Source organism: Dinoponera quadriceps, unplaced genomic scaffold (genome assembly GCF_001313825.1).
Source record: "Dinoponera quadriceps isolate SergipeBrazil2010 unplaced genomic scaffold, ASM131382v1 scaffold1527, whole genome shotgun sequence".
In the NCBI taxonomy this organism is placed as follows: domain Eukaryota; kingdom Metazoa; phylum Arthropoda; class Insecta; order Hymenoptera; family Formicidae; genus Dinoponera; species Dinoponera quadriceps.
Window position 1 is genome coordinate 449494 of NW_014555734.1, and position 25890 is coordinate 475383.

The 25890-nt window shown below is 37.1% G+C and overlaps 1 protein-coding gene across 1 annotated transcript; it reads right to left on the minus strand.

Annotated features, from left to right (window-relative positions):
* Positions 1 to 1032: 1032 nt before the first annotated feature.
* LOC106745307 (inactive rhomboid protein 1) lies at positions 1033 to 24191 on the minus strand. The gene is made up of 14 exons (XM_014620802.1): positions 24144 to 24191; positions 18710 to 19051; positions 14005 to 14191; positions 13635 to 13724; positions 12259 to 12581; positions 9892 to 9978; positions 9133 to 9324; positions 8652 to 8835; positions 8111 to 8347; positions 7933 to 7959; positions 7607 to 7797; positions 7021 to 7317; positions 2097 to 2250; positions 1033 to 1924 (listed from the first exon to the last, which is right to left on the minus strand). The coding sequence occupies exons 1-14, from the start codon at positions 24158 to 24160 to the stop codon at positions 1493 to 1495; spliced, it is 2760 nt and encodes a 919-aa protein (XP_014476288.1). The 5' UTR covers positions 24161 to 24191; the 3' UTR covers positions 1033 to 1492.
* Positions 24192 to 25890: the final 1699 nt, after the last annotated feature.

The following is a 25890-nucleotide window of genomic DNA, read 5'->3' on the forward strand; positions in this document are numbered from 1 at the left end:
TATCTCCAAGATCAAGCCATCACAGACAATAATTCCGGATGTCGGAGGTGCGGGGTACTATATCGTGCAGAGACGAAAGACGTGCGCACTTTCAAGGTTCTCCCTAAAGTTAGCTTACTAAAATCGCTCTTATAACGGTATGTAACAAGATTCGATGCTATTTACATTTGCCCTTCCTTATCCTTCCTCTTATCCTCGCCCTTTTCTCCTCGTGTTTATTTCTATTTTCATGTTCATCTTCATTCTTTTCTTTGTCCACTTTTCTATTAACATCTCGAGGAAATGGATATTGCGCGCGAAATTCCATGGAAGATTCTCTGTGAGGATTCACGAATATCGAGATAATCCATAGAGCATCCATCCATCGTCGTCGCGGGACACTAAAGACCTGTATATTTACACTCCGTCGGTGATTCAGAGTCCTGGGCGCCCTCGGGGTCCGCCGAGTCCCGACCACTTCACGTCGGGAACCATCCACTACGCTGGGACTTAATAATGTTAAGGCATCGTCGTGCGTCGACGAACACGAGTTCCTCTCTGACGTTCGTTGGCAGTAGCGAAAATGTCGGTCGGGATCTACGACCTTCACCCGCTCGATCCAGGCACTATCAAACCCCCATACCCCTCGATCGCATCCTGGTAATACTCATTCGGACAATACGAACGATACGAGAACGTTGATTCCGATATTCTGAGCTCGACAAATTCCGCGAAGGGATCGAACTTCGGTTTGGCGAAATTTCGGTGATCTGATTCCGATTTCATCACTCGGTGGCTCGGTCATCGAGTAGAGGGATTGTTCTGGAAGCTTATATCCCGCGATATTGTATCCTGGTTAACGTATACTTGGATGATTTTGGAAGCTTGATGATTCGGATCGTTCAATATTCTCAGTCTCTCTCTTTCTCTTTGATTACTTCTTTCATTTTCTTCCTCTTTCTTCGACCTCATCATTAATTTTATTGGAAAGGCGTAAGAAATTATATATTTCCGATTTATTTCTTCTTCAGAAATCCAAAACATTTTTCTTACAAATTTCTTTTCTCCTGATATTTCCAGGACATCGACTCTCATAATTAAAATGAAAGAAAATATTTCTCTCAACTACTTTAGAAGCAAAAAGTCCTTTTTTAATTTTTATCTTAATTCCCTCCAAGATCTCCTCTTTTCTTCTCCGCTTTTTCAAAGGTTCAAGACATTTCCTTTGGATACCTAATAATTCTCAGAAAATCTCCCTCTAGTTTTACGTAATTTATGGTGTCAGATTCCAGTGAATTAGAAGATCTCCAGTTTCGGACAGCCTTCGAATGAAGAAATTGCTGAATTAGCTTTAAATAATTTTGCAACTTCAGGAATCGAGGGGAAGCATCCCTAGGACGAGCACAGCGAATGCTAATGATGGATTGTGGTGGTGTGCGCGATGATGAAGAGCGTGAGGTCGGGGGCCAAACGGAACAACTTCGCGCTCGTCTATGAACCGCGGCCCCATGTGTCATACTGGTTCCTCCCGCTTGAAATTGATGTTTTGGGAAGCGCAGAAGTCGCGGGTAAATGGTACGCAGTTGAATAGCTTGCATACCTCACACTCGTATACCGGTACGTTGTAGAAGAGTGCGAGCAGCAGCGCGAACAGGCCCACGATTAGGATCAAACAAACCCAGATCAGTAGAATCTTCCGTCTGCGGTCATAATGGCCGAATGAGATGAATGGCATCAGCGCGTAAGCCGCCAAAAAACCAAAGATGAAGCCAAATAGGTGCGCATAGTTGTCTACCCACGGCAGAATGCCTAACACGAGCAACCCCAACAAAATTAGAATCAGCTTGGACAGTGCGCGTCGTGGATGCTTCAGCATAGGCCAACAATGAAGTACTTCTACTACTAACGTAGCCAAGAGCGCGAAATGTGCGCCGGCCGGACCAACCTGTAAATATAGGAAATATGATAACCATCGTCGGCAAACGTGTCAAAAGTTTTACTTTGAAATATGAGGAGTTCTTGTTATTTCCGAGAGGATAACATTTTTTAAATAAATAAGTCGATGTATACTCTTCGAGAAAATCATTATTGATAATGTTATATGGTAAAAAACTCACCTCAGCCCTGTAAGGGACGAAAATTGCGCTAGCCAGATTCCCAGCGAGAGCCCCGATAAAATAAATGAAAGCAATGCGCAAAGATCCTGTCAGTTTCTCCAAATCCCTCATCAGAAAGTACTGAATCAGCAACGTAATTGCCAAATGGACGATTCTGCAACACCGATTTAGTAGGATGAACAAATTTCGTTTAATTCCTCGATCAGTTTATCGAAATGAGTGAATTGACAGGTTTGTCTTAATGAATTTTTATGGAGATAGATATAAATTGAAAGATTTATACTTTCCTTGAAATAAATTCAAATTTTTATGTATTTGTGGTAATTAACTTATTGAGATAATTAAATTAACTGAAAAGAAAAAGGTCAATTAGAATCTACACACGTGTTTCACAAAGGACGGTTATATAGTGGCTAAAAAGTTAGGTAATAGTTTTATGCTTATATCATAAAGTACTCTTCAAAAAGTAACATATGAAATGCGTTTGCTAATGTAACACCTATTACCAAATTTTTGGGCCAGGAAAGTTGGTTGCCTGTAAAGTCTACAGAATCCACCGCCAGAGCACACGTTCAACATGTGCACGCAGTCAAATCATGAGAATGGACCATGAGTTAAAAGAGAGAACCCTTCCATATACGTATATATATATATATATATATATATATATATATATATTTATAATTAATTACAATCTGTACAATTAATGTGTTGGTTATCAAGCAAGCAATATTTGAAACAATAATATTGTGTACAGTATGTACATATAAAATCTGTTCACAGTTATGATTTGAGCAGATGGAAAATTTGTCAAGTGAAAAGCAAAATTAGGCCGGGGTATTGAATGGTCCCGGTTGCAAGTAATCCGTCTTGTAGAAAGCATGACCTGACCACGTCACGAAAAACTGACACTTGGAATTTTAAGTAAGCCAATGCTTGCAATTTGAAGTAATTTTCTCGTTTCCAATTCCATCACACATTTCAAGGGAATTCGATATATGCCGCATAAATTGTTTGTACGGCCGGAAATAGTATACGTCGAGAGGCTATTTACACACATATTTGTATTATTTCTGCATCTTTATGCCTTTCCTGAATATGCCCTATGGTATCGAACCTCGCAGTTCAGCGAACAGCTTTTTTCAGAGTTAGAAAAACAGATCTTTTCAGAATTACCATCTGATTTCAACGATTCCACCCTTCATACAAAAAGCGAGAGCATACCTCAATTCATCGGTATCGTCAATGTTATCGTTCTGTTTTGCCGCAGGCATAAGATATTGATAGAAAAACTAGGAAACATCGTCACATCCGAGTCTCACCATTTTAATTATTGCGAAATGATGGTGGAGCAACTTAACAAACAGCTCGTCAATCAAAATTTGATCCTCGGCAGCATCGATATACTGGACGTCGACTTCGACGCAAGCATCGATCTCTACGTTTCCGAACCAGTTAACCCTGCCGAATCTGACGACGTTCAAGGATAACAAAAAGGACGACGATGTTGTTGACATCCACAATGATCCTGACTGTATTTCTGAAGCCGAGCTAAAGAAACCTCGCGTTTTCATGGAGAACTTCCCTCGATGGAAATAGGAAAAAAACCTACTTTTGAACAGGACGATTACAGTCAGCTCATCATTCCGCGAATATATCAAAACATTGAGAAAACAAAAGAAGACCGAAATCAATATCAAGTCCCAATTTCCTATAGTCGGCGATGAATTGAAACATCTTCGCAAGTAGGCCGAAAGGATTGAAGACAATGGTTATGGATCGGCCAGAAGCGTCAATTTGCAAGTGTACAAGCTTTTCTATGAGAAAAGAAACAAGCACGGGATTGTCAATGATCTTGAAATCAGAAAGTGGGGCATTCAAGCTAAGAACAAAATTAACCTCAACATGAAGGCATCTTGTGGTTGGCTGCTAAACTTCAAGTCAAAGTACAATATTGTGCTCCAAAGTATCACATATAAAGTTGACGAAAACTTTTGGAAAAAACGATTGGAGTTGGAAGCCGAAGCAGTTCAATTTGTCGGTCTGGTCAAGAAGATTATCAGAGAGAAGAATCATGAGCTTCATGAAGTGATCAACATATATTGATCATTCGATAAGAAACTCCACAGCTACCGTATTTTGACCTTCCAAAGTTTTTGCCAAGCAAATTTTTGTAACTATGTGTTCGAAGAATGTAACCACGCACTCCTACATAGTGATGGGCAACATCGATGCTTCGAACCAGTAATGGGCTTTCTCTATTTGCAATTCTAAAAGGCGAACGGCAAATGTCCCGAGATCATTAAACCCGTCATTCCCAACATCATCAAAGCGTATGTGAGGACCACTGCGATGACCGCGGACTCGAAGATCTATCTGGACTTACTGTTCTAATATTTAATTAGCAAAGGCATAACAAAATGGCTTTTGCTTGCCAATAGTTGGAGTTCTAACAAAAACACCAAACTGTTCGAGGAAATCTTTGCCAAGTTTGGAAGACAAAGAGGCTGTTAATTCTCGAAAAAACCACTGGTATGATCCAACCTCTCGACGTTTACGGCCACACAAGCAATTTATACGGCCTATATTGGATTTCCTTGAAATATGGATGGAATTCGAAAACGAGATAATTACTTCAAATTGCAAGCATTGGCTCATTTCTAATGTTAAGCGTTTCGTGACGTGGTCAGGTATGTCTTCTACAAGGCGAGTTACCTGGATGAGCGGCCGGGACCATTCAAATCCCCGCAATTTTATTTTTCACTTGACAAATTTTTCATCTGCTCACATCATAACTGTGAGCAGTTCTCCAATTTTATATGTGCATACTGTACACAATATTATTGTTTCAAATACTGCTTGCTTGATAACCAACACATTAATTGTACAGATTGTAATTAATTATAAATATATATTTAATATAATTTATAATTAATATAATTTATAATTAATATAATTTATAATATATATATACTCGTGTATGGGTGGGCTCTCTCTTTTAACTAGTGGTCCATTCTTATGATTCGACAGTGTGTGCGCGTTTGAACGTGTGTGTTGGTGCCCTGCGATGGATTCTGTAGACTTCATGGGCAGCCAACTTTCTAGGCCAGAACATCCGGTAATAGGCGTTATCTTAACAAATGCACTTCATAAATTACTTTTTGAAAGGTGCTTTACGATATGAGCATAAAATCATCATCTAACTTTTTAGCCATTATATAACCGCCCCTTGTCAGTGCAATGAAAGAAAACAACCTTAAAGGTAATACTTAATTTATAATTTTCTCAGTATATCAATAATTACAGTATTTAATAATATTTAAATATTTTGATCTCCTTATTTGGATCATTTTCAATAGAGTAACAAGAAAAGAACAAATTAAATAGAAGAGAAGAAACTTAAGTTCAACAGAAGATAGTCAATAATGAAGTCACATTCCACTTAGCCAAACTTGCGTAAACAGATCTTGAATAGAGTCTGCTACAAATTTTTGATGATAGGCAATACATCTAACACATGATCTATCAGATTATATTGTTAAATTGCTATCAGAAATACGACAAAGCCTGTTGATAGACAATCCGAGCAGATTGATGGGAGAAACCGAGTAGAATCTATAGTGATCTGATGGCAGATTGGTGACAGGAACCAAATAGATCTTACTGCGTGCAATTTAGCGGTAGGCTCTGTGTGGTTTTTGCTATTAATCTACTCAGATTGCTTGTGGCTCTGTCGTCTAAATACGAGCTAAATGCGGACACAAGTTTGGCGTGGGATTCTGATTAAATTTGCTACCAATTTGCGCACAATCTGTGCACAATTTGTTTACTGGAATAGTATTCAGAAAAAAATAATTATATATGTTTATAATTATATAAAATCATATATGAATTTTGTCTATATGTATGGTCATATATATGATCATATATATCTGTACAAAAAAAACGATATGTCATTTAATTAATTGTCGATATCATGTATTATCAGAAGCACAAGTAGCCAGAAACATTTACTTCGATTGTATTTATATATAATTCATATACAATAGTATTTTTTTGTTCCGGACAAATATGATTATACATGGTCATATATAGGCAAATTTCATATGTGATCTTTTTTTCTCGGGTAGTTATTGATATTTAATAATTATTGATTTATGAGGAAGTTTTAGTTTATCTTCTTTTTCTTGTACTGAGATCCCCTAGCTTCATAGGCTTTAATAGATCCTTAATTTATTTTATTGATAAAATATTAGAATCTTTGATTAGTTAATAAGCGCTGTTATCCAGTTACCGGAACAAAAAAAGTGAAATAGTGACTTTTTAGCAGAAAAAGTGGCAAAAAGTGACTTCTCAGACATTAAAATAGTGAAATTTTGATGATAAAAGACATTTTTGTTAAATTCTGAGAGTAACTAAAACCATTTAAGTAAAAAAGTAACATTTACTCTTACCTTCTTAGGTTTATTTTTGGATAACTTAATATATAGCGAGTTCTTTTCATGGCAAGTTTGAAAGTTTATAACAAGGAAAGACCAAGGGCATGAATAAGTAGTGCATGAACAAATGCTTTCGGAGCAGTTATTAAGAAAGACGCGGCAAAAATATATATAGAATGCTTATATTTTACAAATTTAATAGTAGCTCAGGAAAAATAGTAATTGTAATGACCCACTCACAATTGCAGGACAATTGTGAATTTTTTAATGATTTGTTAGGAAAAAATGACAAAAAGTAACTTAGTGACTAGATAATAACGCTGTTTAACCGAAAAAAAATCAATTGTTAAAAAGAGCTTAATTGTCAAGAAAAACTTAAATATAAAAAAGAACTTGCTTATTCAATAAAAAAAATTGATCTAATTTTTTAATATAAATATAACGATCGAGATAAATATAATAGTTCTTCATTTATGAGTTATTACCCGGCGTGAAGGAAAGTGGTAGTGAAAAGTCTGTAAAACTGGTCCGGCCATTCCGGATGCAGAAACGGTATCATCCCACAGACGTCGTGCAAACATTCCACCTGCGAGCACAGGGACGCTTCCTCATGAAAGTAACCGTGGACAAAGTCGCAATATTCCTTCGTGGTGATCCGACACATTCCGTGAATCCCGATGCAACACGGATGACCTATCACTTCGCACACCATGTGTTCCGCCATTTTATCCTTATAGCGACCAATAGGGAAGTTGCCGTTGATACGTTGACTTCCGTTTTTGCTGTTGAAAAATTTTCGCATTTTATTAAACAAACGATTATCTTTCTCCATTCGACTAAGAATCTAATGGTTCAAGTCTATAAAATAAGAATTTCGTTCATTAACATAAAAGAATTAACATAACTTTCTTTTTCTTAGCGAATATCTTGTTCTTCGTTAATCTTCATTAACAAGGAATATTGCTTTAATTTACGAACAGCTTGTTTATGTGACATTTCATTACTTTCATTTCGCGGAATTTCATCGAACGTACATACGCGGACATACATATATGAATGAAAGTTTTTTACCTGAAGCGTTGGTTGAAAGGATTAGTTTTTCGGCAGATCGGCCACTTTGTAATGTCGTCCGGCCACTCGTAAGGGGCAATACTTGCCGGAGCGTCACAAAACTTCGGATCCAAGCCGCAAACTGATCCGCTGATGCGACCACCAGGTCCACTGTCGCCGGGTCCCCACTTTTTCCAGGTCGAGATTGTATTCTACAAAATTCGAGTCGCGATTAGCCACACGAATAATGAGAAGATTCCTGAGAATTCGATCCCTCAAATTCATATGTGAAATATCTTGAACAAATTGAGACAAAAAAGCCCAGCAAAAATATCGTAACAATTTACCGTAACGGTAGATCTTAATCCTCGGACCTTTTGGAGCGCATGAAAGAAGAGTACGTTAACATGAAATATAGCCGTGAAGAAAGCCAACACAGAATATATAAGTTGGAAATTACAAGTATGTGTGTATAAGAAGAATATTACATTTAAGTGGTATTGTAATTATATTATCAAAACTCACCGAGCAGTCGGCTTTACTGGATTGGACACAGCCTGAGTCATCATTCCTGATGCAGCAGGCGGTGTCTCGTTCTCTTTCTCGCCAGATGTCGATTTCCTTCAAGATTTTAATATCCCGGCGCATACACGGCGCGAACTTAGCACCCAAGTGAATTAGGTCTGCAGCTCTCGGACCTAGCCAGAAATTTGCTGGTTCCTGATAGTCGACTTGTTGCAACGACAGACTCGTTACGAGAACCTGGGTGCAGTTGAAAATATGTCTCAGATATATGCAACATTTATTGAGGATTTATTTGAAAAAATCCAGTTAAAGTTCTTCCCAAGAAGATTTTCTTCTGAAAAAGAAATGCTTTCTTTGAAATAACTTCATTTTTCATTTCATTTTAGACCGCCCCTTCTGCTATTTATTACATATATTATAATTATTATATATACTATAATTATATAAACTATGATATTATAACACGTAATTTGAATTAACAGTTTGCAATAATGATTGTAAATGATTGTAGGAGTCAGCTTAATCCATCGCGTTCACTCACCAGCCCCGACCGATGATTGAGATCCATCCCAACAGGACCGAATCCGTAGCACGCCAACGATATTATGAGAATCAACACTTGCACGGTGGTGATCCAATATGTGAAATACGGCCGATGATCCTCGAAGTCGTCTAATTGCTTCTTTATGTCTGGCTTGCGCGCAACACTCTTCCGGAAAGATCGCCTACAGTAGTGTGGCAAAACGAGAGATTTTACTTTAATCATTTGTTCCAAATCCTTTGATTTCTTTAATGTGATTCGTTTGTTATGTACTACTTCTCTTAATCTCATTGTGCCTCGTAAGTATATATATACACACATAAGGTGTCAATTTAATTAAAAATCTCGATATAAGGATAATATAACGCCATCATATAACGCGATTCTACAACGCGCCGACTTCTTCTGTTTCATCGTTGTTTTGTTTTTTGACGCGGTCAAATATATATATATATATATGCGTGTGAGAAATGTAACATACCCGAAGAAACGACCGACGATGCCCATCCCGTATTGCCGTCGATTACTGTTGTCGAAGACGCGATCTATTGTGTTCGGGGAGATTCTCGTGGCGCCAGCTAACTCCTTCCTGAGAGTCACCCCTTCATTGTGTGATACTCGCGTACTCTCCGCCGGAGACGCATCGTACTTTGACCTGCTCCAACTTGTCTTTCTGTAATCTCTTTTTCGTTGTACATGTTTGCGGGTTTGTCTCAGTCGGTAGCTAATTTATTTTGCAAATCGCCCGAATGCCCAAACTACGAACGCGATCTACCAAATCGAACGTAATCTGTTGGCTATATGACTGTCAACGGCGTTTCGATCAACAGACAAACAAAGAAAATTCTCGCGAATTAAGCTCGAAACTCAAATGAAGAAGATAATAATTAAAGCTAATTTTTCACTTAACAAAATAAATGTAATTAACTCTCTGATTTCCACAGACAACTTTTTCACTTTCATCTACTGGGACATTATTATTGGCTTACACAGATGTTCAAGTCGCTTTCAGATTCATTAATATAAATTAAAACGCCATTAATTACTTCTCGTTAACTCTTTGTTTCAATGACAGTTGAGTTGCACGATTTTAAGTGTAGTGATTAGTTTCATAAGCAACCTTTACACTAGTTATAGTGCGATATCTAAATGCTTTAAAAACTTAAAAACTTTAAACGCTGTAACAGATGATTTTCTACCGAAGAACCTAGCTAAAAGAATCGGCTGTATAAATTCTTACCTGGAAGTGTAATGGTCCCTCGTGATCTGACGGGGTCGTCTAATTTGTCCGTCGATCGTTGTCCTGTCATTTTTCTGTTGTGCAAACCTACACACGATAAGTGTCTAATATTTTGTTATTGAAAGATTACGACGCCCATAGTAAAAAATTGACTTCCGATGATTTCCATTCCATTTCACAAAAACTTTTTGCAATTAAAATCACGAATTATGAATAATATACCAGGTATAGAAGTATGAAACCGGAATTTCCCTATAGATGGTGCTAGCCATCAGTTTAGGGACCGTAAGACCGCTTCTGCAGCGCCATCATCTCCCTCTAACAGCTGACGAAGAATTTCAACACACAACACCCATACACCGGTATATTTTTCTATAACCTTAAACATGTCGAGTTTTGTGCCTACGAACTACGATTTGCGCACAGCATTGGTTTTTTGTTATCATTTGAAGAAAACGCATCGAATGCTTGTCGAAGCTTACGGTGAACATGCTCTTGGTAAAACACAGCGTTTCGAGTGGTTCAAAAAAATTCAAAAGTGGTGATTTTGACGTGAGAAACGAAGAGCGTGGAAAGCCACCGAAAAAGTTCGCAGACAACGAATTGCAAGCCTTATTGGATGAAGATGATATTCAAACTCAATAAGAAGATGGAGGATGAATTGAATGTGACGCAGAAAGCTGTCTCAATTCGTTTGAAAGCCATGATTCAGAAAGTGGGAAAATGGGTTCCGCATGAACTGAATGAAAGACAGCAAGAAAATCGTAAAACCACTTGTGAAATGCTGCTCGACAGATACAAAAGAAAGTCCATCGTATCATGACAGGTGATGAGAAATGGATATATTTTGAGAATCCTAAGCGTCAGAAATCATGGGTGAATCCAGGCGAACCATCGACATCCACTGCAATCGCTTTGGAAAGAAGACAATGCTCTGTGTTTGGTGGGATCAGAAGGGTGTAATCTATTATGAGCTGTTAAAACCTGGTGAAACCGTTAACACTGATCGCTACTAACAGCAAACGATCGATTTAAATCGCGTGAAAAACGACCGGAATATGGAAAAAGGCAACACAAAGTCATTTTGCTCCATGATAATGCCCCATCACACACAGCAAAACGGGTCAGGGAAACGATCGAGGCGTTCAGTTGGGAAATACTAACGCATGCGGCTTATTCTCCAGACTTGGCTCCGTCCGATTATCATCTATTCGCATCAATGGGACACGCTCTCGCTGAACAACGCTTCAATTCGTATGAAAATGTACGAAAATGGCTCGATAGCTGGTTCGCTTCAAAAGAAGAAATGTTTTTTTGGCGTGGCATTCATAAACTGCCGGAGAGGTGGGAAAAATGTATAAATAGCAATGGACATTATTTTGAATAAAATATTTTTTATCATTTTCAAACAACAGACGTGTAATTTTTACAAAAAAATTCCGGTTTCAAACTTCTACACCTGGTATATAATAATAATAATTTCACAATTTGTCGTGTGTTTTGCCCTATAAAATCATAGTGAATACAATGAAGAAAATAGCTATGCAGTGATTTTTTTCTAACTCAATGTAATTAATGCTTCAAAAAATTGTCAAGATAAAAATTTTATGTTATTCTATACAATTATTTTTTTGGATCTGAACGAAAAAGTGAAAATTATTAATTTTTACGATATTTTCACCAATTAATAATGCGTCCACAAATCTTTAAGAAAATGTCGAAAATTATGCCATTTAATAAAGAAAGTTTCAACTTTAAGAATCTATTTTCCGAATTTCTGTATGATAATTTTTAATCGTGTTATGAGCATTCCAAGTCAAAATAACAACTTTTTAAACCGTTGATAACTCTAAAACAAGAAATTATAAAGAAATTTTATTCAAAAAGTAAATTGTAGAAAAAGTTCAATCTTTTATATGGAAAGATAAAACATTTTCTCAGATTTTTTTTGCGTTTGTGACACACCTAAACATGATAAGAGAATTTTCCATTTTGTTTAGCTTGTTTTTGATATGTGAAAATTATCAAAATTAAAATAGCTTAAACGATAGAGATCATTAGAAAGTAGAGATATTATGCTTTAAAATTCTTTTACATTTAGATTTTGATAACTTCGATAAAGTTACAGCTGCATTTACTTATTTTTTAAAAAATTGTCGTGTCCCCTTAATTGTTATGAATATTTTAAGGATTGAAATCTATTGTTCAAAAATTTGCTATAATCTTTAGCAAGATAAACTCTACCGACAGTCTATTCTTGCAAATACTTGAAAACATAGTAATATTATGGGGAATTTATATAAGAAAAAGCTACAATATTCTCTTTGCAGTTATATCTCTAAAAAATTCTACCGTCATAATACTTACCCGACCAATTCCTCAGAACTGATTCCTTCGTGGTCTTGCTCGGTTTCGAGGATGTCCGCAACCTTGGTTTCGACTTCTTCATCCTTAACCAGCCCACTAGGAGTTTGATCAATCTGCGTTTGCGACTGCTGCGACGATAGCGGTGGTGGCAGGGGTGGTGGGGGTGGTGGTGGCCTTTCAAAGAAAGATTCCTCCTCGTCTTGGCCGCTGCCGTGATACGACACCCCTTCTGACCTCGACAGGTACGCGACCACGCTCGGCGGAAAACTGCGCGATTCCGGGCGCAAATGTGAACGCTCGCGAGAACGTTGTTTTGTTAGCGACTAAAAGCAAAGATGAAGAGTCTCGATTCAACTTTGATTTAATGGTGTCATTGAAAGAAACGCGACATGCGACATGACGATCGTCAGATAATACTCGCGGGAATATTAATTTTTTCATAGTTTCGGTATCAGTGAACGGCGTACAGATAAATTTCTCGTGGAAAGTAGTTACGAAATTCGTCGCACGAGGAAGAATATAAAAATGTTAGCACCGACGTACATACACCACGGAAGAATTGAATTAAATAAATTAAACCTTTATATATTGGGTTAGGAAAAAATCTTCTTATAAATTGCCGATAGGTGAAGATCTGGTCAATTTTTGACATAGCATTATTTTATGACATAATAGATTATATATTATTGATAAGGTGCCATTTCATAGAACATTTTAAAATAGATTCATCGTAGATTTGAACAAAATTGGTGCATTCAATCAAATTTGAAAATGAGTGAAAATCAGGAATATTTTCGACAAATTTTACTTTTTTTTATTATAAAAAAGGGAAAAACGCTGCACAAGAAGCCAAGAAAAAATTTGTTGTATTTATGGAGAAGATGTTCTAACTAAACAAACAACAGTGAATTGGTTTTGCTGATTTCAAAATGGAAACTTTGACGTCAAAGATACATATCGTTCTAGTCGGCCTATTGTGAAAAATGTTGATAAAATCTCCAAAAAAATTAAAAAAATCATCATGTGAGCAGCTATGATATAATTAAGGAGGTAAACATCGATTATAAAACCGTTTTGGGACATTTCACTCCTAAATATATTCCGAAGAAGTTGGACAAATCGAACGATTAATCAATCAAAATTGCATTTCAAGTAATCAATCATACAAGTAATTAATTTAATAGATAAGTAACTTCTGATATAATTCCATTTCCCACTCTATCGCGCTCGTTGTTGCTTTGCAAGTAAGTAATTTATCGAATATGTATATAGCGAGAGGAACCTATATGACATATCATAAAAGTAAGGAAGTTATTAATAAAGGCTCAAGATGAAAAGTTGGAAGATAGAAGATACATAATCGAATAATGACTCACCTCGATGATGTAATGGAGACCTGACAGCGTTATCCTCGCAACAGAATCTTTCCTTCGTACTGGTTGTTGCCATCGTCTGAGCGTAACACCCTGCAAGTATTTTTGGAAACACGTCGTTCATCAAGAATTTCTCTAATAATTTTCCTAATTTCCTCGAAAAATAATTAAAGCGAAATTGCGGAACAGTTGATTAAACAGATATTACTGTGTATATTACTATTCCTCCAATCGAACGGAACGTCAAAATTTACGCAATAACACAATGTTAATAATAACAAGGTGTGTTGATTTCTCGATAATCATGTATTACGAACGCAATCACGATAGCACAAGAACATGTACACTTACGAAACACTTTAATGGCACTCACTTCTGGTATCTCAGTTGCGTCCGGTACGTCCTTGGTGATATCCGGATCTGGTGGCTTATGTTCTGCTACCAACGCGCCGTACTTCCTTGACGCCATGCGCCGCCGTCGGTCCAGCCATCTCTGCTTCTCTAGGGCCTCCGATTCCTCATCGACCCCGAAAAACTGCGCTGTCTCGCGTCTGATGTAACTGTGAAGAAAATACATAACGAGATTTTATATATTTTACATGTAATATTCCTATATGGCTAGTGGAGCTCTTAGTAGGACCGTAACACTACGGTGCAGACAATGTTCGTCTGTCTTTATCACTGTTCAGGTTGTTGTAAAGCCCATGCGTGACATTTGTCCTTTCACCATCATTCCCTCGTTCAAAAACAACTGTTGCTTTGGTTTGTATATTGTTCAAAATTTATGCAGGAAATAATCCAACACAGGTTGGATCTTGAAAAGTCTCCCCGAGCGACTGTCCATTTTGGCGTTATCATTGAAATGCCAGAATGTCCATATTTGCTCAAATCTATGGCGACTCATTGTCTGTGGAAATATAGGGGTACATTTCAAAGGATCTGTTGACCAATAGTCTTTCGGTACGCAATGTGTTAAGAAGCAGGAAACTAAAATAACAAATTTATAAAAACATGATGTCTGCGTCCAGTGCATAGAACGTGTTGTTTTTGATCGTGTCAAACGGTGAGCATGATTCAATTCGCAATTTTTATCTAAAACAAAATTTTTTTTATTTTTTACCATTTTTTAGAATCGTAGTGTGACGAGGGGGATTTTTGGAAAAAAATTACGAAAATAGTCACAATTTGAAAAAGAGAGTCATGATTTTCACCAAAAAATCGTCTATTTTTTATTGCTATTCGGAAATAATTTATTTACTCAAAGAAGCCCTCGTGAAATGATAATGAATCTAATTTAGAATATGTATACCAAAAATTCAATTAATCGGATGAACGGTTAAGCAGTTATTATTCCCACCGTTCTGAAAAATGCTGTTTTGAGAAAAACGCATTTATAGTTTTAGAAGAGCTTTAGAGCTTTAAGTGTGGTAAAATGAAAAATTTTTATTTAAACTTAATCAGCGATGCCTGCGGTACCATAAAATTATTCGCCTTCTGCAGTATGATCCTCCACTGACTGCAATATTATCTGATGAAAAGCGAGTCTATGAAAAATTCTTCCCTCTCTCGTTGCTTCCTGCGCTCGAAGCTAGCCCGTTGAAATACACTGTGCTCTTGGCACATGTAGTATGCTGCGCATTGCCAATAGTGCAATTTAAAGTTTGTAAAATTGTCAACACAGACACGTGGCCTTCATTGAACATTGCTGATGTGATATATGTGACGATTTTAACAATAGAGCCGCTATATGTCTTCGGGAAAATCTTCCATATAAGAGCATTTAGGCTTTCATTCGAGTGTAGATGTGATACGCGATACAGACCCTTCATACAAATAATATAATAGTCTTCCCTCTCTTCTTTTCTTCAATTTAGACGACAATATTTAAATGCACCTTACAAGTGGCCAGCTAGAAATCTAACCTGCGGAGCGACCGGATTAATTTCATTCATACACCTGTAACTTCGTCAATAATTCGAATATCGCTCTGGTCTTAAAATATTTTTAAAATATATATCTTTTAAAATAAGCAAGAAAAATTATTTCTAAAATATGTATCTTTTAAAATAAGCAAGAAAATCGATTTTTCTTAGCCGAGAAACGTATATGACCCGTTAACGGTAGCTCATTTATGCCGGCAGCAAAGAAACCTAGAAAGCGAGTGATAATGAAATCGCAAAAAGCGTTTTACACAGCTTGTTGAGAATTGAATATTTTCCTTTGCAGAAAGTGATCGAATGCCTGGAAGAAGTGGTAGTCAATTGATGCAAGATCTAGTGAATATGGTGGATAATAGAGAGTTTCCAAATCCAGCTCTTGTAGTTTGAGCAACGTTGTTTGTGCGATATTTGGTCGAACGTCGCCTTGCAAGAGAATTGACCTGATTCTATTGACCAATTTCGGCTTAATGCTTGCTTAATCGCAAGCTTCCTCTATCATTTCATCCAATCGATTACAATAGATATCCGCTGTGATTGATTGATCAGGTTTTATAAAGCTGTAACGGATAATACCAGTATTGGGTCATCAGACAGTTATGAGTTTTTTAGGAAATATTCGGTTTCGGACAGTGTTTTGGCACTTCATCTTTATCCAACCATTGTGCGGAACACGTTTGCGATTGTCGAAAAGAATCCATTTTTCATCACACGTAACTTTTCATCATACGATGTAGAAATGATTCGTCTTTATGCCGTGACAATAAAGAAAGGCAAGCTTCGAGAAGGTTTTTCTTCTGAGAAAACGCTCGTTTAATTCATCTTCTTCGAGTGCCATACCTGTGTCCAAGCGTAGGCGACCCACTCTCATATGCCTGTGGTGCGCACGTTGATTATATCCAAAGCATATAGGACCTGTGGTTTAATGTCGGTTCCGAACGGCAACGTTTTTGGAGAGATTATGCTAGGCAAGGATACTTTCGGTGGTTTGCCATTGCCTTCCGAGAGGAGATGCAAGCGTAAATATCTTGGTTTCTGCCGGGATCGAACCCGGGACCGCTGATATAATAGATCAGTGCGCTATGCTACGGTCGCTCTCGTCTAATTCATGCGGAACTTATTTACTCCAGTTTCTTGTCGATTTGTTTCAAATGGTTTAATAATGTTAGAATAGTAACGTCGAACCTTGCTATTAATTTACGCGTAGTTTAATATGTATCCGTTTCCACTACAGTTTTCAGCTCATCATTATCTACCTTGGTCTCAGGTCACCCATATACTTTATTTTCAAGATTAAAATCATCATAACGGAACTTCTTGAATCATTGACGTGTTGTGCGTTCATTAGCCACATCCTCGTCAAATACGTTGTTGATATTTAGAACTGTCTGCACTGTATTGGTTCCATGACGGAATTCATATTCCAAAATAACACGAATTTTTATCCATGGTTTCACAAAAATTGATCTGAAAAAGACAGTTCGAAAGTCACAAATTAAAAAGTGCGTTTGAAAGAGTGATGATGTATATTCAAAAAAAAAGTACCACGAATGCCAAAGTGAAATGTCAGAGACATCGACTCTCAAATTTAGTATTTGAAGAAATCAAATGATTTCAGTCATGAAACCAATGTAGCACAGACAGCTCGAAATGTCAATGGCGTGTTTGGCGAATACGTGGCTAATGAACGCATAGTACGTCAATGGTTTGAGAGACGTTCCGTTCTGTCGATTTTCATCTTGAAAATGAACCACTTGGACGACCTGAGACCAAGGTGGATTATGACAAACTGAAAGCTGTAGTGGAAACGGATATATTTTAAATTACGCGTGAATTGGCAGCAAGATTTGACGTTATTATTCTATCAATATGAAAACATTTGAAACAAATCGACAAGAAGCTAAAGAGATAGATTCTGCACGAACTAAACGAGCGTCAGAAGAGAAATCATCTCAAAGTTTGCCTTTCTTTGCTGTTACTACATAAAGACTACATCGTAACTATTGCAACGTAAGATGAAAAATCGATTCTTTTCGACAATTGCAAGAGTGTGGCATAATGGTTGGATAAAGATGCCAAAATATAGTTCGAAACCGAATATTCACTATAAAAAGCTAATGATATCTGTTTGGTGGTCGAGTGTTGGTATTATCCACTATAGCTTCATAAAACCTGGTCAATCGATTACAGCAGATATCTACCGCAACTAATTGAACGAAATGATTAGAGACTGTGCGATTAAGCAGCCAAGATTAGTCAATAGAAACAGGCCAATCTTCTTGCAAGACAACGCTCGACCACACAACGTCGCACGAACAATGCTGCTCAAACTACAGGAGCTGGAAACTTTCTGTTACCCACCATATTTATCAGACCTCGCACCAACTAATTTCTTCCAAACATTAAACTACTTCTTACGAGGAAAAATATTAAATTCTCAACAAGTTGTAGAAAACACCTTTCACGATTTCATTGCGACACGCTTTTCAGGCTTCTTCGCTGCCGTGAAAAACAAGCTATCGTTATGATAACAAAACTGTGATAATCTTTCGATAATTGAGGCGCATGTTTTGATTAATTCTGTTTCTTATTTGATATATAATGAACCAAACTTTTGCTTCAAAATCGGACATTTCATTTAATAATCTATAAATAAAATAAATATGTTAAAAATTTCTTATTTATTTATATATGATAAATGTTTAAGCGTGTCAAAATATATGCCAAATATGTATTTATATACATGAAAAAATAAAAAGTAAGTTGCTCGACATAGCCTCGATCTTCTTACTACTGTTACAAGTCTATTATTTAAAACTATTATTTAGAAAGTGCATTGGATATAGGTCTATTTATTTTTTTATGTCTATTCGTGCAAGAAGATCAAAATTGATGAGACATTCACAGTGTCCTCTCCTTGTAAGACTATATAACAAAAATATTATAAGTTATGGGCACATCATGTACTGTTCATCGCGGTCGCTAAAGAAAATGGTGCCTATATCATGTGATTCAGATAGTCAATCAAATCCATGTGTTCATAATAATGTTTTTCTATTTATATCTACAATTCTAGTTCGAATTAGCATTCGAAGCTTCGAAATTAACAAAAATGTTAGAAGTGCCGACTCGCATACTCACTTCCGGATAGCCTCGGTGCGGCTGAAGTTCCTCCTTAATCTTGGTCGTTGCGTCGCCGAGGTGCTTGCCGAAGAGCTGCTGATCTGAATGACCGGACGCGGCGCATTCGGCACGGAAACGCTTCTGGAGATACCAGTCTGGCTTCCGGTGCTGGAAGTGGCCGTCGACGACATCGGTGCTGTCGCCGAGGTCGCCGTCGTTACCGGTATTGCTGTCGCCGTAGCGGTGGACGTTGCGACACCCATCGGGTACATGTTAACGCTTTGGGTCGCATCGCCCTCACCAATTGTCGACGACACTGTGGAGGTGGTGCCGGTGGTGCCGGAACTCGGCGATGGTTGCCTGAAAATGAAGAACGGAGAAACGTTATTTTCGTGCGGCTGCAGTGAAAGTGAAATTACCGGAAGACATTGCAGTGGCAATTTCGACTGTTTAATCCGCGAAGTGTGCACTCCAGCTATTCATCACCGAACTCGCGTAAGTCCGAAAAGGAAAATTCGCGTTACGAATGGCTGGACGTTTGCTCTTTTCTATGAATATAAGCTGAGGAATTACGGGTAATTCAGTGATTCGGAGATATAAGGAACATTTGTGCGTTAAAAATAAACATCAGCGATCCTACGTTTTTGAGTACATGCAAAATAAAATTTTTACAAACCCCAAATGAAAGGACGATCGTTACGTACTATATACGGCAATGATCTGAGGTAATTTTATCATTAATAAAATTTGTTGTTCTCGTTTAGCACAACCCAGAACAACTAGAGAAAATTCGAAAATGTTAAATTTTTATTTTATCCTCACCATTTTTTGCCAATTTTTTTTGCAAATCCTGCAATTTCCGACACATTTATGAGTGGTTTCCCGTTGTACTCGATTAGCACAACTCAGCACAACTCGGGAAATTTAATTACCTATCACGATTCAAAAGTTAAGAATAAATATTGCATTTGAAATTGGACATTTTTATCTTTTTCTCTCTTAAACAGAAAGAGATAGAGTTATAATCTGTACGGCATAACGTATAGTAGCCGAGATTCTAATCAGCACAATTGTTGTTTTTACAAAAAAAATAAAACAAAATGGCGGTACTGCAAAAAAATTGATTTTTTAATTTTCCTCTTTGTTTTTTGAGGTAATCGATTTCTTCTTGTGGCACAACGTACCACAAACTTAGCACAACTCGGCACAATTTCGTTTTTTCTTGATTTACAAAATAGCGGTGCTAACTTCACACATATGCTAATCGCGTTTTTTTTCCGCTTAGATTGAAAACTCTGTCGTTGTCTTGGGAACTGCAGCAAAGGAGAGAAATAAATTCTCAGGCAGCGTCCGCGCATGTGCGCTCCTAGCCGATGTTCCTGCTTCAAAACAAATTGAACACGTATGTCCAAGCCGCGATCTTCCTCACGATTCTCGTTTTAAATAATGTCCTTGATCATTGAAATCAATACATTATTGTCTTATATTAATCTTTTATCATTATAGCGTTTCCACCTTATAAATAGCTTTGTCTACTGAATATATAGTATCTGTACATTTTTCGAATTTTCCTCTAGAATCCCTCCCAACCAGAACAATTTATAACGATAAAAAAATGTTTGATTTTCGAAAAAGGAGGCCAGCGAAAAAAATGGTTTTTCCGTTTTATTCAAGAACCGTTTAGAATAAAATAATATCGTCTTAAAACAATGTGGTACAAAAGTAGAATAATTTAGAACAACTTTGAAAATGATATTTTTCCAAAAAGGTAGGCTAATTTTATACACTCATACAGTGATCCGATAGGCAAAGTTATTTATAAGATAGGACAACTATGGTGCTAAAAGGCTAATATAAGACGGTGACAAAAATATATTAATGTCAATGATTAAAGACATTAACTTCGTCGGGAATCGCGAGGAAACTCGCGACTCTGTGGACGCAGGTGTTCAGTTTGTTTTGAAGCCGGCCAGTTTCACACATGCGGATACTACGTGAGAGTTTATTTCTCACTCTCTTCTGCCGTAGTTCCCAAGACAAAGATAGAGCTCCCGCTTTTAGCTGAAAAGAAACGCGATCGGCAGTTTGGGGAATTGTTAGCCCCACAGTTGAACGTTTTCACAGAAATAAACCGATCGTCTATGTGTGCATAAATGAAGAGGAAAAAACGCAAACCAGGCGGCTCCCGAAATCGCACTACTATTCAAACCGATACAGTAAGCAATCTATTAGCTGTCTGATAACAGATTGGTGACAGATTCGAGCAGAATCTAAGAAATTATTCAAAGTATTGTTCGGGAGCTACAACCTACTACTTTTCCCAGTTTTCGGGTAATACATCAATTCCGCGATAGAAAAATTCAAGTTCTTTCGAGACGACCCAATCATCGAGTAATTTTTTGATATCTTCGAAAGAACTGAAGTGTTGCTCAGAAAGGTCATGCTACATCGACCGAAACCTATGGTAATCTGAAGGAGCAACGTCTGGGCGGGTGGGGTAAGACATCCCATCCATGTACCTTCAACATTTCCTACACTGGTGTTGCAACATGTGGTCTAGCATTGTTATGGAGAAGAATAATTTTGTCATGTCTTTTGGCGTATTGCGGACATTTTTCTTTAAGTGCTCGATTCAAATTGAATAATTATCGTCGGTAGCGTTCAGCATTGATGGTTTGACTCAGTTGTAGCAGCTCATAATACACTACACCGACTTGATCCCACCAAATGCACAGCATGACCATCTTTCCATGAATATTCTGTTTTGGTGTTAATGTTGATGGTTCACCGGGACGCACCAATGACTTCTTGCTCTTAGGATTGTCGTAATAAATCCATTTTCCATCACCAGTCACAATTTGATGTATAAACCACTTCCGTTTTTATCTTTGAAGCAGCAATTCACAAATGGTTTAACGTTTCGCACTATCTCTTTCTCTCAATTCATGTGGGATCTAGTTTCCTAGCTTCTGGATCATTCCCATTGCTTTTAAACGTTTACAAACGGTTGATTCATCGATATTTAGTGTTTCCGATAACTCTTTGAGCGCCTGACATGAATCTTCTTCCAGTAATACCTCCAATTCTCCATCTTCAAACTTTTTTGTCTGACCAGGGCGCTCTTTATCATTCACGTCAAAATCGTTGTCTTTGAATCGTCTAAAATAATCTCTGCAAATTGTTTCAGATAGAGCATGCTCCTCATAAGTTTCCACTAGTAAACAATGACTTTTAGCAGTAGATTTCTTAACACATTGTTGACCGATCATGAGTTAACTCGTGTCTTCCTGCTCAAACGTTGCTGACCGGGCACGAGTAAACTCGTAATCGATGCAAGATATATTTGCGCGATCGAAACAAGATACATTTGCAAAACCTGTTGTGTACCATTACACGTAGGTGATTGCTACACTGTTTATCATACCAAAAAGAAATATTAAAAGTTAAATATTAAATCAAATTTATTGAAGTTTATTTATGTTGTTTCACTTCCACATCCAATTACGAAATAATAGCCGGTGACATGAAATAAATTTTAAGTAAAATTGCCAGTCAACAATGTGTCAAAAAAGTACTAGTAACTTTGGTTTAAAATTGATTTTTAAATAAAAACGTTATGATAATTATTAAAAAACAATTTTTTTAATAATACCTAAAATGCATCCTATTTTACAATTTTTAAAAAATTCGTAAAAATTTATTTTCAAGTAAAAAAAGTTATGATAATTATTAAAAAACATATTTTTTTCCAATAATACCTAAAATGCGTCCTATTTTACAATTTCTGAAAGTTTGACAAACATTGCTTCATCAATAAAAATGTTATGACGATTTTAGTAACGTGCAAGTTTGCCCAAAAACGTGCGGTCCCAGGCGTATGTCTCACAGATTTCTTAGCGGTCCGCAATGTGTCAAGATGAAACCAGAAAAGTAATGCTTCCCGCAAATACTCTTTTTTGGCACAAAACCTGACATCTTCAATGCAATAAAAAATCGTGTTCTTTGCACTATGATCTAATGTCACACATTGATTATTAAAACCTATCAATTAATGTTGTAGATATGTATAAATATGCAACATAAAAGATTAGAAATAATATAAGCTTGAGATATCAACTTGTGATTGCAATAGTATACAATGATAAACAACAGCTCGCTGTAATTGTTTTAATGCGATTAATAAAAGCAGAGGTAGCAAATGAGATATAAAATCTACTTGCTTTCAATAATGTGGAATGTAAATATCATATGAAATGGTTATTGCAATAGTATGCAATGACATATAAGAGTTTATTATCATATATAAAAATATTATGAAATTATTTAAAGTGATGGTAATAATTCAAACATGAAATCTGCTTGCTTTGAATAATATAATATAAAGGAGCATTTTGCATGATGTGAACTGGTTATTACAACAGTAGGCAATGACATGTAGGAACTCGCTGTCATGTATGGAGATATTTCAAAATTATTGAAAGCGAAGCAATAAATAATTCAGATATGAAATCTGCTTGCTTTCAATAATATAGAGTGCCAGGAATATCTAGAATGATGTGAATTGGTTATTGCAATAACAGACAATTACACATAATAGCTTGCTCTTATGTATGGAGATATTATAAGACTATTGAAAGTAGAAGTAGTAATTCAGATATGAAATCTACTTGTTTTCATTACTACATCATTTTGTTTAACGTGAACTATTTATTATAAAAATATATTTTCACAAAGGACTCCGCTGTGATGTATAAAGTACTTATAAGATCACAACAAAATATTTATTTACACAGTTTAAAATTAATCCGTTACATAAAAAAAAGCAAAGTCTTCATGTGGTACTTATTTTAATGCAAGTATCGTCGTTAATCTCTTTTACAATACTACATAACATTTAGAAGGCAAAATATTGTATAATAATATGCCACATATAATTTCTAACATTTGTAAATGCCGAATATATTGTAATCGCTTTGCAAAATGCAGGAATTATAAAGTTGTAGAATGTGATATTTATTATAAATATTAATTATTATGTACATATTCACCTATATTTTTATAGGTCAGTGCATGGTTAGCTGAGATTAAGTCACCTCGAAATGACAGATTTGCTAACCCTAAATCGTAAACACGTTTCTTTGCTTCTATATGGTATCGGTATAGCAGTATTATCAAAACTGTATCAAAAACTGCATTACCGATTATTTTAGTTCCTTTTGAGTGGCGCGCTGATCCCGTCAGAGTTCGGGATTGTCTCCAATAGCCTTCAGCCTACAATAAGCGGAGCAATGAAATTCCAGCGTTCGCTGGATTCCGATTGTTCGGCACCCACGGTATCCGAACGTGAAAGAACGATACTCTAAACACTAAATATCGAGGCGACTAGCCTCGTCAATAAACGACTCGGCTCTACGCAGGTTCGCGGTAGTACAATAAAAAAAAGCAACCTTACCGATTCGGCGTCGGCATTCGTGGTAACGCGGCTGCGATCGAGACGCAAAAGTACACGAAGGATTTACCTTCGAATCTGCATCGACCGCGATCCTCCTTATATAACACGCGGAGTGACGCGGATCAATTATCTCATGATAGGACGTCACGCGTCGCGATGTTTTCGAAACGTGACCAGGCGCCGTAACGCATGTTAAGTTTCGCATCGCCGTCTTAATTCTCCGGATATCCTTTCTCGAATCCTTTCGCCTACGGGGATCCTCGATGAGCGATCCCTCGGATCATCTTCTTCTCCTTTTCGGAGTTCTCTTGAGCCTTTTTCCGGCTTTTCTTTCGCGAAGCCAGCTTTACAACATGCGCGCCCTTTCGAAAAAATAGCAGCAGATGTTCTCGGCGACGCTCCTGCACGGCCATCGTTGCGCGCGCCGCTTCGCAGCTCATAAGCGGTCGCAGGATTCGCTGCTCCCTTTATGGCGTCTTGCCGAATACTGATTATTTTTCCATTCTCCACATCCGTCGGCGCGGTCCATGTACTCCTTCCGACTCTCGCAAGTACGGTGAAGTGCCAATTACAAAAATAAAAGAATCTTAATACTAGATTTTAATTCTGTAATCAATCCTTTCCCATAGATCTGTAGCGACGCCTTCCGGTGTCTTATATCTTCCTTTTACCACCATTGAATTTCGTTCGCTTATCAATCAATGCTCTTGGCTTGAATAGTAAGTAGGGTTAAAAATTGCCGAGAAAGTGAAGCGCAGACGAAAAGATAAGCAGACAAACAGATAGATGAACGTGGCTTATTAATAAAGTTATAATTTTACGGAATTCTTGAAACCGTCGAGTCGATCCTTCAGATCATCCAAAATTGTTATTTTCTGCTATATGTACCTTGGGTAACAAGAGAGCTGAGTTCGGTCTCCCGCGGTGTTAACGACCTCGGCGATTGACCCACGTAATCTGACCCAGAGTCCGCTTCGCATGCGCTCGCGTCGCTTTGACTGTTTTCGGCGTACCGCGTCGACATCGTGCTCACACCGTTCGATACTTGGACACTCACCTCGGATACTCGTCAGTGTTCGTTCGACCAGCGGGCGACGAAGGGAAAGAATGATAGTCTTCTCGAAAAAAATTTTCCAGACGATACTATTCGAGTGTTTCCGACAATGTGGAATGATATGGTCAGATTAATGGCTTGTGATGTTTTGTGGGGATTCCAAAAAGACTTTGGTATAGTGTTTGAGGATCTATATGATGATTCTGATTGTGTTGAATGTTGCAAAAAAAAACTTTTGAAGTTTGGCTTTCTTTAAAAAACTTTTTAAGAGATGCTAAAATTGAAAGATTTTTGATAATATGATTAACCCGAGAATAATCACCTAGCATCATTTCATACTCCAGCGGTCAGAAAATTCTCGAGAAAGTGAAGTCACGTCACAGAGGATTTTTTTTACTAATCGGGAACCAATATGTATCTTTCATTTGGACATTTAGAGACCTAATCTGTGCAACAAGAACAGGCTGTGACTCGTCTTATTCATAGTATAAATTCTTAAAAACACATTGAGGTAACGACTGCAGGTGATCGTTTATGTTATAAAATTAGTCAAGTATAGCAAAAATTCGTATTATGAAGATGACAATAAGTTTGAATGAAGTTACATGTACCCAAACCCACTAAACATTAAGCAATATTTATATTACATCTGATACTAACTGATAAAAATGTCCAGAAAAACAGACAAAAGTG

Bases quoted from the DNA above. Each gene is read 5' to 3' on its own strand.
- LOC106745307 (XM_014620802.1), bottom strand. The intron at 13,725-14,004 runs GTGAGTGCCATT...AAATACTTGCAG, and splicing joins ACGCAACTGAGATACCAGAA to GGTGTTACGCTCAGACGATG. The intron at 7,798-7,932 runs GTAAATTGTTAC...CGAATTTTGTAG, and splicing joins GATTAAGATCTACCGTTACG to AATACAATCTCGACCTGGAA.